Raw genomic sequence first — 16,688 nt, 5'->3', positions numbered from 1 at the left:
CTGGCCATAGCACACCTCCCAGACCACACTTATTCTCCGTGGCCCCTCGGAGACGGGTGCGAACAAGCAGGAACAGATGGGGCAGTGTCAACGCAAGGTGCTTAGAAGCCATGCCATGTCCCTCTGTTGACTCAGATACTCACTGCACACCTCGAATAGGCCAGACCCTTTCCACAAGCAGATGATCTCACTCGATCACCACCACAACCCAGCAGACTAGTGGCTCTCATCCCCACAGGAAACCAAGAAGGTGAAGGTACTCGATCAAGGTCATTTAGCTAGTAAGTACAAGACGTGGCATACAACAGGCGCTCAGTAAGTACCAGCTACACCACAGCATCCCCAATCCCACTAGTTCACAGGTAAGCAGAGGCTCCGTAAATGCACGTTACCACATTAATTCAGAATGACCGAGGGAAAGATGGGTAGTGGGGAAAGGGATGATGATCGTGGGACCTGCTGGCTCCTGGGACATAAGACTGACGACCACATGGGGCAGAGTCACCACAGACAGGGACAGTGGGGGACCTGCCCGCAGCCAAAGATGCAACGCCTTTGGAGAGACTGCTATTGAGACATGGCTGGGAAGGTGGGGAGAAGCCAGGCAGGTTAAAAAGATGGAGTAGGAGGGGCGCCTGGGGGCGCAGTCGGTTAAGCATCGACTCTTGGTTTCAGCTCAGGTCATGATCTCAGGGTCGTGGGATTGAGACCCGCCTCGGGTTCTGCACTCAGCGTGGAGTCTGCTTTTTCCTCTCCCTCTGCCCTCCCCCTCTCTGTACATGCACTCGCTCGCTCTCGCTCTCTCTAAAATAAATCAATAAATAAAATCTTTAAAAAGAGAGAGAGAGACAGGAAGTGGGAACCTGTTTGAGTGACCCTGGACCTGCCCCATACGTGCCAGCATAGCCACTGCAGGGATGCCGGCGCTGGCCCTGCCTTCACCTTCCTACCATCTTCTGCACAGACTCCGTGGGCGCTGAGCATTCTTCCACCTGTGAGCACGAGCAGCAGCCTCCTCTGGAAAACACTGATTCAGCGTCACAAGCTGACCTGACCTGTGGCCTGAGCGGGAGCCCCGGAAGTCACACTGCCCGCCGCCTGTGTTCCCGGGCTGCACCAGCCCGACTCCACAACGGAAGCAAGCGCCTTGGCTCCCAAACAAGTGAAAGGACCAAAATCCTCTCAAGAACCCAGTAATTCACAGTCTATAAATACACGTTAACCTACTTACTCTGTTCTTTACCTCCGTTTTCCACTCCAGTGCATTATTTCAGAATGGAAGGGGGTACGAGATGCCAGGCTATGGGACACCAGGGAGAACATCACTTGGGCCCTCCCTGCTGGAAGGCCAGGTCCCAAAGCCCCCAGGGTACTGAAGCACATGCTAACTTCTTTAACCAGCCTAGCCATCCTCTCTAGCAGGACTAGCCAACTTCGGTATAAAGTGCCAACACCGGGTAGGACCCTGAGGCCCTGTAAAGGCCCCTCCCAAAGATTCCAGCAGGCCTATGTTTCAGACACAGGTTTCTCCCGCATGGGCAGGAACCAGGTTAGGGCTCTGGGGTGCATTCCCACTGAACCAGAGGATGGGCCCCGACAGCACTGAAGTGTCTGGAGCCATCTGGCCTCACCCTCTGAGCCCCAGTTACCCATCAACACACACTGCTTCCCCGCCGAGATCTCCCAGCCCACTTTCCTACATGGTGGATTCTGACTCATCCTTCACAACCCAACCCTGAAGCTTCTTTGCTGTGATGCCTTTCCCATCCCACGTGGCTCTTCTGGGCTCTGAAGTGCCCACCTCTGTTAGAACATCACAGCCTGTGTCAAGCAGCTCACTCTTCCACCAACTGCAAGACAGGGGCCAGACCTTGCCTTTGAAGCTCACCACTTCCTGGAGAGGCAGGGCACCATGCTGGTTAAGAATGCCCGGTTTAGGAGAAAACTGCCTGGGTTCGACTCCTAGCTCTAGTTGGGCATCCCTAGATAAGTCACCAAACTTCCACGTGCCTCAGTGTGCTCATCTATAAAATGGGTTGTCACGGAGAAGAAAGGAGCTAATGAAAGTAAAACAATCAGAACAAGGTCTGGCCCCCAACTCATGTTAGCGATTCCTGCTGAACAAGCCTAGCTCCCCTCCACGGGGCTGCACTCGGAGCAGGTAAGTCGCGTGGAGGCTCCAGGCCTGTACTTGGCACTCAGGAAGCGTGCAGCAGTGCTGGCTGCCATCAGCGTCCTTCCCACTCAACGAGGAACAGTGCTGGCCACGTGGGGGGCACTCAGGAAGCGTTCAACGTGGAACGGACGCATGTATTCCAAGACGTTTCAGATTTAGACTTAGAACAGATGGGGAAAAAGTGACATGAAAAAAGCAGATTACCAGATTGAATGTACACTAGGATTTCACTGCATAAAAATGTTCACATGGAAAAAAAATATAGGTATAGCATACCAATAAGTTAATGTTGGTCCTCTCTGAGTAGTGGGATCACAGGTAATTTCAAATTGCTTCCATTTTTGAATTTTCCACAATGAGGTAATATACACACTTTCATAAACATAATACACATGCGCACACGCTAACCTCTCAGTGTGGTGTCTAAATCTGCCCCAGCCCCCTGCCACCCCAGTGTAACATGGGGAGAAGCCCCGTGAACCTGGCCTGCGAGCCCACAGACAGGACTGAGCGTGCTGAGCACCGACGCCCCCCCAGGAGAGTGAGGTGGGGTTCTAAGCCAATGCAGCTGCTTTTTCCGGTGCCCTCTAACAGGGCCCAACAATAATGTGGATTGATGACAAGGACAGCAATCACTTGGGGCACGTGTGTCCCTGAGCCCCCAGACTCAATCCACCGGCTGGATCAACTTCTCCGAAGCAGCGGATTAGCTCTGCTGCACTGTGCAAACCGCACAGGTGCCCAGGAAGAACAGACCAGGCTTAGGAGAAGCTGGTCCAAGTTACTAAGGGAAGGTCTGTCTCTGCTTTCCACTCCCCATGCTGACGGGCTCTGTGGGGCAGCAAGGGGGAGGTCCAGGGAACAAGACAGATTCCTCCCCTGGAGTTCTTTATAAAAACAATAATTGATACAACCATCTATTAAGTACTATCTTCTAACTTCAGACTGCAGCTATATTATTCTCATGTTATAAAAGAGGCAACTAAAGCTCAGAGAGTTTAAACAACTTACCCCTAGTCAAACAGCTAGAGGTAAAAGAACCAAGGTCAGGGCCAGGACCGGCAAACAGCAGGCTCTTTGCACTAAATGTTCTGCCTCTCGCTGCTCATCTGGAACATTAACCTACCCAACTTCCCAACCAGACTGCAGAGTACTTACAATGAAAACATCACTAAGGTGATGGGATAGAGGACCTTGAAAAGACATGGCAGGAAATCAAAAGTAATAGCCAAATGGTGAGCTTTGGGATCAAACAGGAATCTGACACCGCCCCTGACAGCTCTCCTCCGTCGTCCCAGGACGCCTCGTCAGTGGGTGGAGACAACTGTCGAGTTGGCACCAAGATACAATAGGCATGGCGGCCTCGGCACAGTGGCCTGGCACACAAAGGCGGCCTGGGGAAACCACAGAGCGCCATGCTGTTCACCTTGCCCCTTCCATTCACCCAGTGACCACTCACCGCACAGCCACTGAATGTCCCCAGGGCAGGCACACTGCTCCGTTCTGGGGAAAAGAGGTAAATAAGAAAGGCTCCCTGTGGGGCACCTGGGTGGCTCAGTCAGTGAGGCATCTGCTTTCGGCTCAGGTCATGATCTCAGGGTCCTGGGATCGAGCCCCGAATCAGGCTCCCTGCTCAGCTGGTAGTCTGCTTCTCCCTGTCCCCCTCCCCCTGCTTGTTCTCTGTCTCTCACTCTCTCTCAAATAAGTAAATAAAATCTTTAAAAAAAAAAAGAAGAAGAAGAAGAAGAAGTGCTCCCTGCCTATAAAACTACACATGCCTGGGTGGAAGATCTCTGATTTTAGGAAGGAATAAGGATGGAGGGCAGAGGAGAAGCCCCCCAAAAGCTCAGACCAGGTGACAGACAATGTTCTTCCTTTTTTTTTTTTTAAAGATTGCATTTATTTATTTGACAGAGAGAGAGAGAGCAAGAGAGGGAGCACAAGCAGGGGGAGCAGGAGAGGGAGAAGCAGGCTTCCTGCTGAGCAGGGAGCCTGATGCGGGGCTCAATCCCAGGACCCTGGGATCATGACCTGAGCCGAAGGCAGATGCTTAACAACTGAGCCACCCAGGTGCCCCTCAGTCTGAAAATTTCTTACAAGTTTATAATGCCATCACATACAGAACAGGTTCAAAACTGCTGAGCTAATGCACTACCCAAATTGGGGCAGCATATAACTAAGATAGGACTCGCTGTGCTAGGATCTGGAACTAGGAAGTGCACCTACTGAGGCCCCAGAGTTGTAGAAAAGAACGAATGCTCTCGGCCATCAGTCCAGTGTAGCAGGAATTCATCACCAGGGGAAGGGGGCAGAAACGAAACTAAAACCTATAATTACAGCACTATTCTTGGCTGTTTGGAGGACTTTCCATTTCTCAAAAGTGTTGCAACTGAGAGATCAACTGTGCTCAAATGAGCTATGAGATGTCCTCGGGGCTCCCCGCAGCCCTGGCTGCAGAGCACGAAAGCCTGGATGTGTCACAGATGTCCAGAGGCAGCAGGTTGTAAGGGAGATGCAGAATTAGAGACACCATCACCTGGGATCTCAGCTGGGCTGTGGCGGGCACCCACAGACACATCCCCGAAGGAGGGCAGGGCAGGAAACAAACATCTGGTGCGAGCTAGGGGCCGTCACCCACACAGCAACCACGGGGCGGCTGACGTGTGTGGAGCACTTCCACGAGGCAGGCACCGTGAGAGGATCTTCACGTGCACCGTGTCATTGAATCCACATCCGGCGACCGTCCCCTCTCAGCCAGCTGCCCAGGGCCACACAGGAGCGGGGGGAGCCAGGAGTCCACCTACCCCAAGATGTTGCCTGGTCTAACCCTGACAACAAGCCTGTGAAGGAGCCAGTGCAGAGCCCAGTGCAAGGCTCGATCTCACGACCCCGAGATCACGACCTGAGCCGAAATTAAGAGTTGGGTGCTCAACCGACCGAGCCACCCGGGCACCCCTCTTCCTCATTTCAACTGTTTGCATCAGCATTCCTGGACGTCTGTACCTCCTGGGGAAGCCCAAGCCCCACGGAGGTGGACATCAGAGCACATGCTGGCAGACTGGAACAGCACAGGCCCCAAACAACAAAGGTTCCCATACTGGGGCGCCTGGGGGGCTCAGTCGGTTAAGTGTCTGCCTTTGGCTCAGGTCACGATCTCAGGGTCCTGGGATTGAGCCCGGGTCGGGCTCCCTGCTCAGCGGAGAGCCTGCTTCTCCTTCTTCCTCTGCTCCTCCCCCACCGCCGTTCGTGCTCTCCCTGTCTCTCAAATAAATAAAATCTTAAAAAAAAAAAAAAGTTCCCACACGGCAGGGCCAGACACCCTAACTTCCTCTGTCCTCTCCGTCCTGCTTGCTTACTTCTCACCCATGCTCCCAGTGAGCTGAACATATCAGGTGTTACAGTAGTGATTAAAAGACATTCCACTTGGTCTTCCAATGAACAGGGTTTGTAAACTTCTCCATCGTGACCCCACAACTGTGCAAAACGCCAACTGTTCGAGAAGGCCACTGCAGTCATGTACACCAGGGACACAGAGCTGGATGAGTTCTACACATTCATGAATCCCAACGTCTTCCTAGGAGTGCAGCAGTCGATCCACTCACTGTGGCTACTCACAGGTGGCAGAAATCATACGAGATGTGCAGTCCGAACTTAATCCCGTTCCGAGAACATGCCTGACTCCCCGCACTGAATCGTGAGCTCCTTCAGGACAGGATTCATGGATTATTCATGGGCCTGGCATGATGAGTGTATAGAAATGTGATATAAATCCCTGACTGTTGAGTAACACAAAGCCAAGTGAAGTGACTGTTACTGTAACAGAGTATAAGCAAGGCCACATACAGTAGGAGCGGCATGACTCCATCTAAGGGGGTCAGGAAAGCTTTCAGGAGGTGGTGTGGGGACCGGCACGTGAATGACGGACGGGATTGAGCGGCACACAGGACACCTGAGAGTTAGCAAAGCTATGACTACATCCAACTGTGGCCACAGGTAGCTGGGGGCAAAGACTGTGGAAGCACACTCCACACCCCAGAGGACAGGGACTTGGAGCTGATTCCTGGGTGTCCCAGTGCCCCACACAATGGCCACCGTGTAGGCGGTGCTCAGGAAAGGCTTGTTGAAGACCTGGGCCAAAGGACGGACAACTGGCATAGGGACAAATGCGAAGAGGAACTGAGAGAGGACCTTCCCGCTGCTTCGTGGCCCACAGTACACGTGCTACCATCCGGCCTCCGCCCACACCAACCCCATGAGGACAGGGGTCACTGCTGTCCTGCTCCCAAGCACAGTGGCGGGAAGAAAGAAAGCAGGCAGCAAGCCAGATGGGAGGTTTCTCCAAATGCTGGGCTAAGAAACAGTATAAGAAAGCTATGTAAAAAGACATTTAGTAAAAGTGAGAGAAGAACAGACACTTTTTTTTAAAGATTTTATTTATTTATTTGACAGAGAAAGACACAGCGAGAGAGGGAACACAAGCAGGGGGAGCGGGAGAGGGAGAGGCAGGCTTCCCGCGGAGCAGGGAGCCCGATGCGGGGCTCGATCCCAGGACCCTGGGATCATGACCTGAGTCGAAGGCAGACGCTTAACGACTGAGCCACCCAGGTGCCCCAGAACAGACACTTTTATAAGATAACAGTGAAGGCGGCGTCAAGACAATGACGACAGGTGACAGGAAGACCTGCTGCGCGCTGACCCCTCGTGACGCAAGGCACGCATATCCCAATGCCCGGAAGGACCACACAGTCCTCTCCCAGGGTCGCAGAATCCGACTGCCACAGAAGTGATAAGCACGTCCAAGTCATGCCACCAGTAAGTGGCAAAGCCAGGATATGTGTTTGGTGCCAAAGACTGTAATGGGAATCACAACAGCTATGTCTACTTCTGAGGACGGCCTGATCCTGGGGGTGTCCTCCTGGCCCCCCAACCTGCTGCAGCCCACAGCAGCCTGCTCCCAGCTCCCCTGGACCTGTGTCCATGCCCAAGCATGCAAGTGGGACCTGGCATGACAATGGAGGGATATATTGAGAAACTGAGTCCTTTTTCCCACTCCCCAAGACACTCCATGCTTTCACAATGCTAACAAGTAATAAACCAGTTTTCTACAAGAATTTTTTTTTAATTTTGCCCTATATTGCCATATTTTCAAAAAATATATATATATAAATAGCATAACAAAAGCAACTCAGAAACAACTCTGATGCCCTGGTTTCCCAGGGCCGGGCAGAAGACGTGGAAAATGGGGAGGAGAAGCCCTGGCTCATTCCCCCACATAAAGGGAAGGGAACTGAGCTGTTTCTCACCAGCGACCACGTGCCAGGCACTGTGCCGGGTGCTCCAGAGGCATTCCTGTTTGTTCTCGAATGACCACCGGAGACAGGAAGGGTCCCGGGGAGAGCCCGCACTGGAACTCTCATCCTCAAGGAGTCACACGGCTTGCTCAGGACTAGTTGTGTCACCGATAAGTACCGGAGCTGGGGCTGGAAGCCAAAGCTGTCAGACTCCAAACCCCATTGTGCCTCTCACTGGCTGGAGAGCCCGTGCTGCATACTCTGCTCGGACAGAGCTAAGTGGCCAGAGCAAGAAGGAAGGGGAGGAAAATGACACAGGAACCAGAGGACTTGGGCTGGTTCCACGGAACACACAGGCAAGCAACAGCACAGCTCAAGATGCACTTGAACCCTGCACCCCAATCTATGCCCCCACCCACAAAAAAGGAGTCAGTAAATAGGTTCCAAGTCCTGCTTCAGGACTTTGTTCAGAATGTAACAATTCCCAAGCCTGTGGTATACTGAGAAACATTTTTCACTGCTTATTTTTCTTTAAGTTCTGTGGCTTAAGAGTGACACATTCAAACAATAGGTAAAGCCACTCACAGAGAACAGCTTATTAACACCCTCCAGTGCAAATAACCACAGTATTTACATCTAAGTAACAACAGACGAAACGCACAGAGACAAGAAGTCTCTCGGGCCACTGCCGCAGGACAGAAAGCCCAACAGCTTCATGGTCAGGTTTAATACATTTTTACACCTCAAAAGTGGACCTTTCTGTTTCTTCCTTTCATTACCGTGGTACAACATGGAATATCCAGAGAAATTTTTCAAAATCCTATGCTCGAAAAATTAAAAATAGAACTACCATAGGACCCAGCAAATACACTTCTTGGTATTTATCTGAAGAAAACACTAATTCAAAAAAATATATGCACCTCTAAGTTCACTCCAGCATTATCTACAGCAACGGAGACATGGAAGCAGCCTAAGTGTCCATCGACTGAGGAATGGATAAAGAAGATGTCGTGTATTTACACGATGGAATACTCCTCAGCCATAAAAGAATGCAATCTTGCCATGTGCAATGATGTGGATAAGCTAGCGGGTATTATGCTAAGTGAAATAAGTAAGACAGAGAAAGACAAATACCGCATGATTCCACTCATATGTGGACTCCAAAACATAAGACAAATGAATAGACAGAACAAAAGAGAAATACACTCATAAATACACAGAACAAACTGGTGACTGCCAGAGGAGGGGGTCGGGGGATGGGCAAAGTAGATAAAGGGGATGGATTCGTACAAACTTCCGTTATCAAATAACTAAATCCCAGGGACGTCACGGACAGCACAGGGAAGAGAGTCAGTACATACTTCTGTGTGGTGACAGATGGTAACTAGACCCATTGTGATCATTTCATAATGTATGAAAGTATCAAACCACTATGTTATATACTTGAAACTAATATAATACTGTATGTCATTTATAAATCGATGTAAAAAATTCTCAGGCTTGACCTCAAAAAAAAAAAAAAATCCCGTGCAGCAATGTGCTGCAAAGAACAAACAGATAAACATAAATCAGTAGTGTAGCATTTGTCTCTAATTTTTCCCCCTATGGGATTCGGTTTCAGAAATAACAGTCATTATTTTAATGCTAGAGTTTAGCTTCATGCAGTCAAGTGAAACTGGTTATTTTGTGTTGACAGTGATCCAGGAGGGGCTACTGCTGTCGACCTCCACCATCTGAGAACCGTCCCTGTCTGCGTCTAACCGCAGGGACTCGGCGATACAGCACTCATGAGAAATGTGGGCAGGACAGAATCTCGCGTCAGTCCGAATGCTTAGGAGTTTTTAGTTACGCCAACGTGGAATCATTGCTTTTTGTCAAAAAAATTACACTAGCAGAAAGAAGTTATTAAGGGGGAGGTGTTTTTATGTACACATGCATGCGAATATTTGGGTTTGTACACTCACACGTGTCTTAGAAGATGGCTAAAAAGCAGATACAATCAATTCCCTTAATTTGGGTTTTGTTATAATAAATTCTATGGTTATTTAAGTAAAGATAGAAATTTTCATCTTAAACAAGCTGCTTCTCCCTCTGACCCGCCCCCTCTCATGCTCTCTCATTCTTCTCAAATAACAAATAAATAATCTTAAAAAAAAAAAAAAACTTGCTCACAAATGGATTATAATTAAAATTTACATGACGCTGACAGAGAGCCCTTGTCTGGCTGCGCTGGATCACAGATGCTCGTCTCCACGTCAGGTACTTGCGAACACAGGGACACACTCACCCCGTAAGGGCCTAAACTACGGTTGAGACTCCTGAGAGGACCCACACAGGTCTGTTTCACTATTAGTATCACAGATCCTAAATACAAAAGGATTCTTAAAATGAGTTGGTAAGATTAGGGATTAAAACAAGACAGGAAAGCAAGGAAGATAGGGGAAAAAAAACAGGAATTTCTCTTTATCTAAAGAAGAGGGTGTTTATTCAGAGGGGAGACAGGACATGTCCAAGACTCGTGAGAGCCCCTGACAAAACTCTGGGTGCTTCTGGGGTGTCAGGAATGGGAGAAAAGAGAACGTGAGGCCTGCAGACAGCCTCCCGCACAGCCAAGGCCTGAAGCACACAGACCTCTGCAGACGGGACACATCGAGAACTAGAAGTATTCTTAAAGCAAGCGTAAGCTCCATACTTTTGTGCTCAGAGCCGTCCTAAGAGCTTTCCATGTACTGCCGTCACCTTTCACTCTCATGACAGCCCTGCACAGTGGGTGCACTAGCTGTCCTTACTAATCACTCACTATGTGACAAGCACTGGGCTTAACCCTTGGGCACCGGTGATACAGCAGTAAAGTAACAGACTGGTCAGGCCTCTTACTGCTCAGCCGGCACGTGGTAAGTGCTAAAACGTAAAAGTCAGCGTCACTACCAAGGTATAAAAGAACTCGTAGCAACACAAAAAAAGGAGCCCAGACAAGGAAGCATTTAATTCCAGGTGGAAGATTCCCGTGGAGCAGACATTTAAGATGCCCTTAAAGAAGCTAACCTCATTGGGCTCAAATAAAGATCGTGCTCACGTGGAAAGACATGCTGCCCGTTTTCCCCACTACCCACGGCGCAACCTCACCGAGTCTCCACTACCTTCCCCCACTCAAACACCTCACTCCTTCTCCTGCTCCCAGTTTAAGACATTGTTCCCTCTTCTCCTGTATATGAGATCATTCATTAATACTGACAGCTTTTTGGCACTGTAGAATATAAGTGACCAGAGTTACTCCCTTTGTATATTTTGGAAGCAGATTGTTTTTACTAATTTAATTCCACATATAACATATCGCAGCTTGCAATGAGAACTTTAAAAGATGGCCAGCTTTCTTTTCTCACTTATAAACGTGCTGTTTGGAAGTGGACCCACCATGCTCTCTGAGACAACAAAGGAGGGGACCCAGGAGCCCAGGTGGGGAAGGTTTCCCAGGGTGACCACTAAGCAGGAACCCAGAGGGGAAATTCACCGGAAATGAGGAGGTAAAGGGGCAGGAGCGGAAGTCAGCAAGGTGAGCTCTAGAGAGAGAAGGTGGTTTATCCTAAAGTGTAAAAGAGAGGGCACGAATGTCCAGGCAACTGAAATTAGATCCGAATGACCTGCACGATGGGAGTTTAAGGGGAGAGGTGGCCAAAGAGGAGGCTGAAGCACAGGGTAGAGGCTAGTCACACAGGTCCTGGGGTCCAGGACAAAAGGAAGTTGCTCGAAGACTTCCAAAAGGGACAACAGGAGGACGCTGCTTCAGAAAGGAGCAGCAAGTTCGTAACAAATAGTGGACACAAGATCTGCCATCTGGGTTTATTTACACAAAGAGTGGACACACGATCACCATCTGGGTTTATTTGAGAAAAGGAAAAGATGGTTTCCAGTTGCTAAGCTGTGACGGTAGGTAAGTTACAGGGCATGTTTCACCATTACAGATTCTGTGGTTATCTGTCATTCACTAGGAGTTCATGGGTTCCAACAATGACCACACCCTATAAGCAATGATTAAATTCCAAATACCACATGAAGGTATTTCGTGTTGGAGAGGCATTTCCTACCTAATCTGTATGTACTTGCTCCCAAAAATAGGGGAAAGAAAGGATGAGACTAAGGCAGAGTCACCAAAGCTTCCCACAGACTAAGAGTAGACAAATTTCTTTAAATGAGACACAAAAGGTAATGACCACAGAAGAAAAAATGATTAAGTGAACCATGTTAAAATTAATAACTTCCATTCATCCAAAGCACCACTAAGAGACTGCACAGGCAACCACACAGGAGAAGATATTCACACTTATTCCCAAAGAGTTCATACCCAGAACATACACAAGTCTTACAAGTCAGGAGAGAGGGGGAGACAGACAGACAGAGAGGAGAAGGAAGAACACCCAGTAGGAAAAAGGGACAAAGCACTTGTACCAAAAAGGATCTGAGTATCCAAAACCATATTAAAGGTATTGAACTACACTAGTCATCAAATGCAAACTAAAACCTCAGTGTTACATAGTTACAGCCCATCCTCACCACCAGAATGGATAAAATGACTACAAATGCCAAGAATCAGTGAGGACTTGAGCAACCAGAACTCTCACACAATGATGGTGTGAATGAGTACAACCACTTTGGAAAAGTGTTTTGCTCTAAAGCTGAATACACGTATACCCCACCACCCAGCGATATACTCAACAGAAACATCTACAGAAGTCCACCAAAGCATGTGCCAAAATACTCAAGAGCAGCACTACTCTTAATAGTCCCAAGACGGAAATCACCCAAATGTGCTCAGTCATAAAGTGTGGTGCATTCACACGGTAGAGCATTCCACAGCAATGAAAACAAATGGTGATGGCAGCAGGGGTGACAATGGTGACAGTAATAAGGGTGGCAGTGGTGGTGGTGACAATGTTGCTGGTGGTAGCAGCAATGGTAATGGTGATGATGGTGGTGGTGGTGGTGGTGGTGGTAATGGTGGAGGTGATGGTGGTGATGGTGGTGATGGTAGAGGTGATGGTGGTGATGATGGTGGAGGTGGTAGTGGTAGTTGTGGTGGTGGTGATGGTGATGGTGATGGTGATGGTGGTGATGGTGGTGGAGGTGGTGATGGTGGAGGTGGTAGTGGTAGTTGTGGTGGTGATGGTGATGGATGTGGTGATGGTGGTGGAGGTGGTGATGGTGGTGGTGATGCTGATGGACGTGGTGATGGTGGAGATGGTGGTGATGGTGGTGGAGGTGGTGGTGGTGGAGGTGGTGGTGGTGGAGGTGGTGATGGTGGAGGTGGTGATGGTGGAGGTGGTAGTGGTAGTTATGGTGGTGGTGATGGTGTTGACGGTGGAGATGGTGGTGATGATGATGGTGGAGATGGTGGAGGTGGTAGTGGTGGTTATAGTGGTGGTGATGGACGTGGAGGTGGTGATGATTATAGTGGAGATGGTGATGGTGGTGGTGGTGGTGGTGGTGATGGTGGTGATGGTGGTGATGGTGGTGGTGACAGCCGTGATAGTTAACAGCTAACAAATCTGAGTGTTAATAATACAGCAAGCACTGTTCCAAGCACTTTACATACATCATCTTTTTCCTTTAAATTTTTTTGTTATGTTAATCACCATACATTACATCATTAGTTTTTGATGTAGTGTTCCATGATTCATTGTTTGTGCATAACACCCAGTGCTCCATGCAGAACGTGCCCTCTTTAATACCCATCACCAGGCTAACCCATCCCCCACCCTCCTCCCATCTAGAACCCTCAGTTTGATTTTCAGAGTCCATCGTCTCTCATGGTTTGTCTCCCCCTCTGATTTCCCCCCCTTCATTCTTCCCCTCCTGCTATCTTTTTTTTTTTTAACATATATTGCACTATTTGTTTCAGAGGTACAGATCTGTGATTCAACAGTCTTGCACAATTCACAGCGCTCACCATAGCACATACCCTCCCCAATGTCTATCCCCCAGCCACCCCATCCCTCCCACCCTACCCCCACTCCAGCAACCCTCAGTTTGCTTCCTGAGATTAAGAATTCCTCATATCAGTGAGATCATATGATACATGTCTTTCTCTGATTGACGTATTTCACTCAGCATAACACCCTCCAGTTCCAACCACGTCGTTGCAAATGGCAAGATCTCATTCCTTTTGATGGCTGCATAATATTCCATTGTGTATATATACCACCTCTTCTTTATCCATTCATCTGTCGATGGACATCTTGGCTCTTTCCACAGTTTGGCTATTGTGGACATTGCTGCTATAAACATCAGGGTGCACGTACCCCTTCGGATCCCTACATTTGTATCTTTGGGGTAACTACCCAGTAGTGCAATTGCTGGGTCGTATGGTAGCTCTATTTTCAACTGTTTGAGGAACCTCCATACTGTTTTCCAGAGGGGTTGCACCAGCTTGCATTCCCGCCAACAGTGTAGGAGGGTTCCCCTTTCTCCGCATCCCCGCCAACATCTGTCGTTTCCTGACTTGTTAATTTCAGCCATTCTGACTGGTGTGAGGTGGTATCTCATTGAGGTTTTGATTTGGATATGATACTTTATGTGGAAAACCCAAAAGACTCCACCCCAAAACTGCTAGAACTCATACAGGAATTCAGTCAAGCGGCAGGATAGAAAATCAATGCACAGAAATCAGTGGCATTCCTATACACCAACAAGACAGAAGAGAGACAAATTAACGAGTCGATCCCATTTACAATTGCACCCAAAACCATAAGATACCTAGGAATAAATCTAACCAAAGAGGGAAAGGATCTGTACTCAGAAAACTATAAAATACTCATAAAAGAAATTGAGGAAGACACAAAGAAATGGAAAAACGTTCCATGCTCATGGATTGGAAGAACAAATATTGTGAAGATGTCAATGCTACCTAGAGCAATCTACACATTCAATGCAATCCCCAACAAAATACCATCAACTTTTTTCAAAGAAATGGAAGAAATAATCCTAAAATTCGTATGGAACCAGAAAAGACCCTGAATAGCCAGAGGAATGTTGAAAAAGAAAAGCAAAGCTTGGGGGCATCACAATTCCAGACTTCCAGCTCTACTACAAAGCTGTCATCATCAAGACAGTACGGTACTGGTACATACATCATGTTATTTAATTCTCATAACCCTGTGATGTAGATGCTGTTATTAGTGTTATTTTACAGAAGAAGAAAAGTCCAGGAGAGGTTAAATAACTTGCCCAAGGCAACACACACTGAGGAAGTGACAGCCAGAACTTGAACTTAGGCAGAATTTCCCTACGAGGAGAGGCACAGACGGGGACAGGCAGATAGGACAGGCAGATACACGCTTCAGGTCCCTCCCGCACACCTTCATCAGAATCTGGGGGAGAAATAAGGGAATGCAAGATGCACTGGCATTCTCCCCAGTGGGATGGGCTCAGATTCACCCTTTTTTACACAATCCAAATTCCTTCCTTCATGGCGTAATGTTTTACAAGACAAATTCTCCCAAACTCTTCCCCTGCCCTTCCCTCCAACTGGAACTACAAGATGGTGTGTGGCTCTACTTCTAATGAACACTTACTCCAATTGGTTTTTCCCACTGTAATGACATTAGCCCGAGGAGGGAGCTCTCTGCCGGGGAGTAAGATGTAGCTAGTACACCCTTCCCTAGAAACTCAACCACAAGCAGTCAAGCTCCCACTGTATATGCCTGGCTCACCTCACCCCCACTTCGGGAGCATGGAAATGCCCCCAAGTTCTGCTAGCTTACTTCCCCTCTTCTGTCTTAGGCCTCACTGGCCTGTATAAGTTCTCTAACTTTATTAAATGACCTGACTGTATTTCCACTTTTTACTCTTGGTACCTTTTCCTCCTTGTGTACAATACACTCTCCCCTTGATCAATACCACTCACTAACCACTAATATACTACATATTCACTGCACGCTACTTCACTTTACATGCTGAGTACTACCTCCCCTGCCTACCCAGGAAGAAACTGAGGCATGCAAAGGACAAACAGCTAGTAAATGGTGAAGCCAAAACTTCAACACAGGTCTCACGACACCCCAGCTCACATGTCCCAGGACCAGGAAACAAAGTACCTGCCTTTAAAAGGGAGCACACAGTCTCTATGCTTAAACCCACAAAAAACCCGGGGCTGGATGGATGGATCCCTCAATGGTAACATGTCTGAGCCCCTAATGTTTCTCTGCACTCATTCAAGAGTATTCTTCCTGAGGATCTGGTAAATGTAAACAGCACCAGGGACAAAGGTGCATTCTTTGTTCCTTTATCTTCCTTCGTGTGTTCTTCACACGTCAATTTCAGGATGGCATCAAACTAAAAGAGGAAGAAGCTTTTACACTTTCTGAGCACTAGCTATTTAAAGTGTCTCTTCTGAAAATAAAAAAGATAAACATTTCTGGGGTCAAACCCACCTTTGGTGGTGAGAATTTTGGAGGTGACTTCTAGTTTCTCCAACGGTTCCATCCCAATGTTCTCCAGCTTAATGACAAGCTGCTGAGTCTCCCCGTTGTAAAGCTGGACCGACACATTAGTAGATGTCTCATCGCCAGAAGAAGGCTGCAGTGAGTGTGCAGACCTAAAATAGCAGTAATAGTTATAATAAACTTTAAAAAGAAAGATTCAAAGAAAACAGTGGCATTTCAGAACTATTCACATCACCAGACTTAACACATTCCAGAAACAGGGACTGGGGAACGTGAATCCCAGCTATCAGGAGCACAGGGTGAGTGCCGCATGCAGAGAACCTTGCGCGTGCAGACGCGTCCTGCACTCCCATTCAGCCTTAGCCGTGTGTGTGTGTGTGTGTGTGTGTGTGTGTGTGTGTGTGTGTGTGTGTGTGTGTTTGAAGTATAAAAATCCTTAACTACTGGATTATGGTGGGGCCGAAAATGAAACAATGAATTAATTCAAATGATCTGTGAAGCAGTGCTCTCTTAAAAAATTTGCAAATCTCATGCTCAGAATTGCCTTGTGAAAACCCATAGATTAAAGAAGAAAACTTAGATGAACCATTCCGACTGACACCATGGACACTGGAGGGACAGATCAATGGAAAGTATGTACAAGGGACTCCACGTCACAGGTGAAAATGACGAGCAAAGGCTGCAAGCGCCTGATGGGACACAGAGCCCTGGGGTCATATGGCATCTGCGTGGTCGGGTGGGGCCTGTGCCACGTGAGAGTGCAGCCCAGCGTGCAGACCTGAA

At 48.3% G+C, this 16,688-nt stretch overlaps 1 protein-coding gene across 4 annotated transcripts in view; it reads right to left on the bottom strand.

Annotated features, from left to right (window-relative positions):
- TRAPPC9 (trafficking protein particle complex subunit 9) overlaps window positions 1-16,688 on the bottom strand; it is a 541,110-nt gene that overhangs the window by 397,688 nt on the left and 126,734 nt on the right. For all 4 annotated transcript variants that reach the window (XM_088022741.1, XM_088022742.1, XM_088022743.1 and 1 more), the window contains one exon: window positions 15,894-16,057. In XM_088022741.1, the coding sequence (XP_087878867.1) occupies window positions 15,894-16,057 (164 nt within the window). The remainder of the gene's footprint in view (window positions 1-15,893; window positions 16,058-16,688) is intronic.

Source organism: Eumetopias jubatus, unplaced genomic scaffold (genome assembly GCF_037043125.1).
Source record: "Eumetopias jubatus isolate StellerSeaLion01/CBP00866 unplaced genomic scaffold, mEumJub1_p1.0 scaffold_4, whole genome shotgun sequence".
Classification (NCBI taxonomy): Eukaryota; Metazoa; Chordata; class Mammalia; order Carnivora; family Otariidae; genus Eumetopias; species Eumetopias jubatus.
This window is presented reverse-complemented; position numbering and strand designations above follow the sequence as displayed.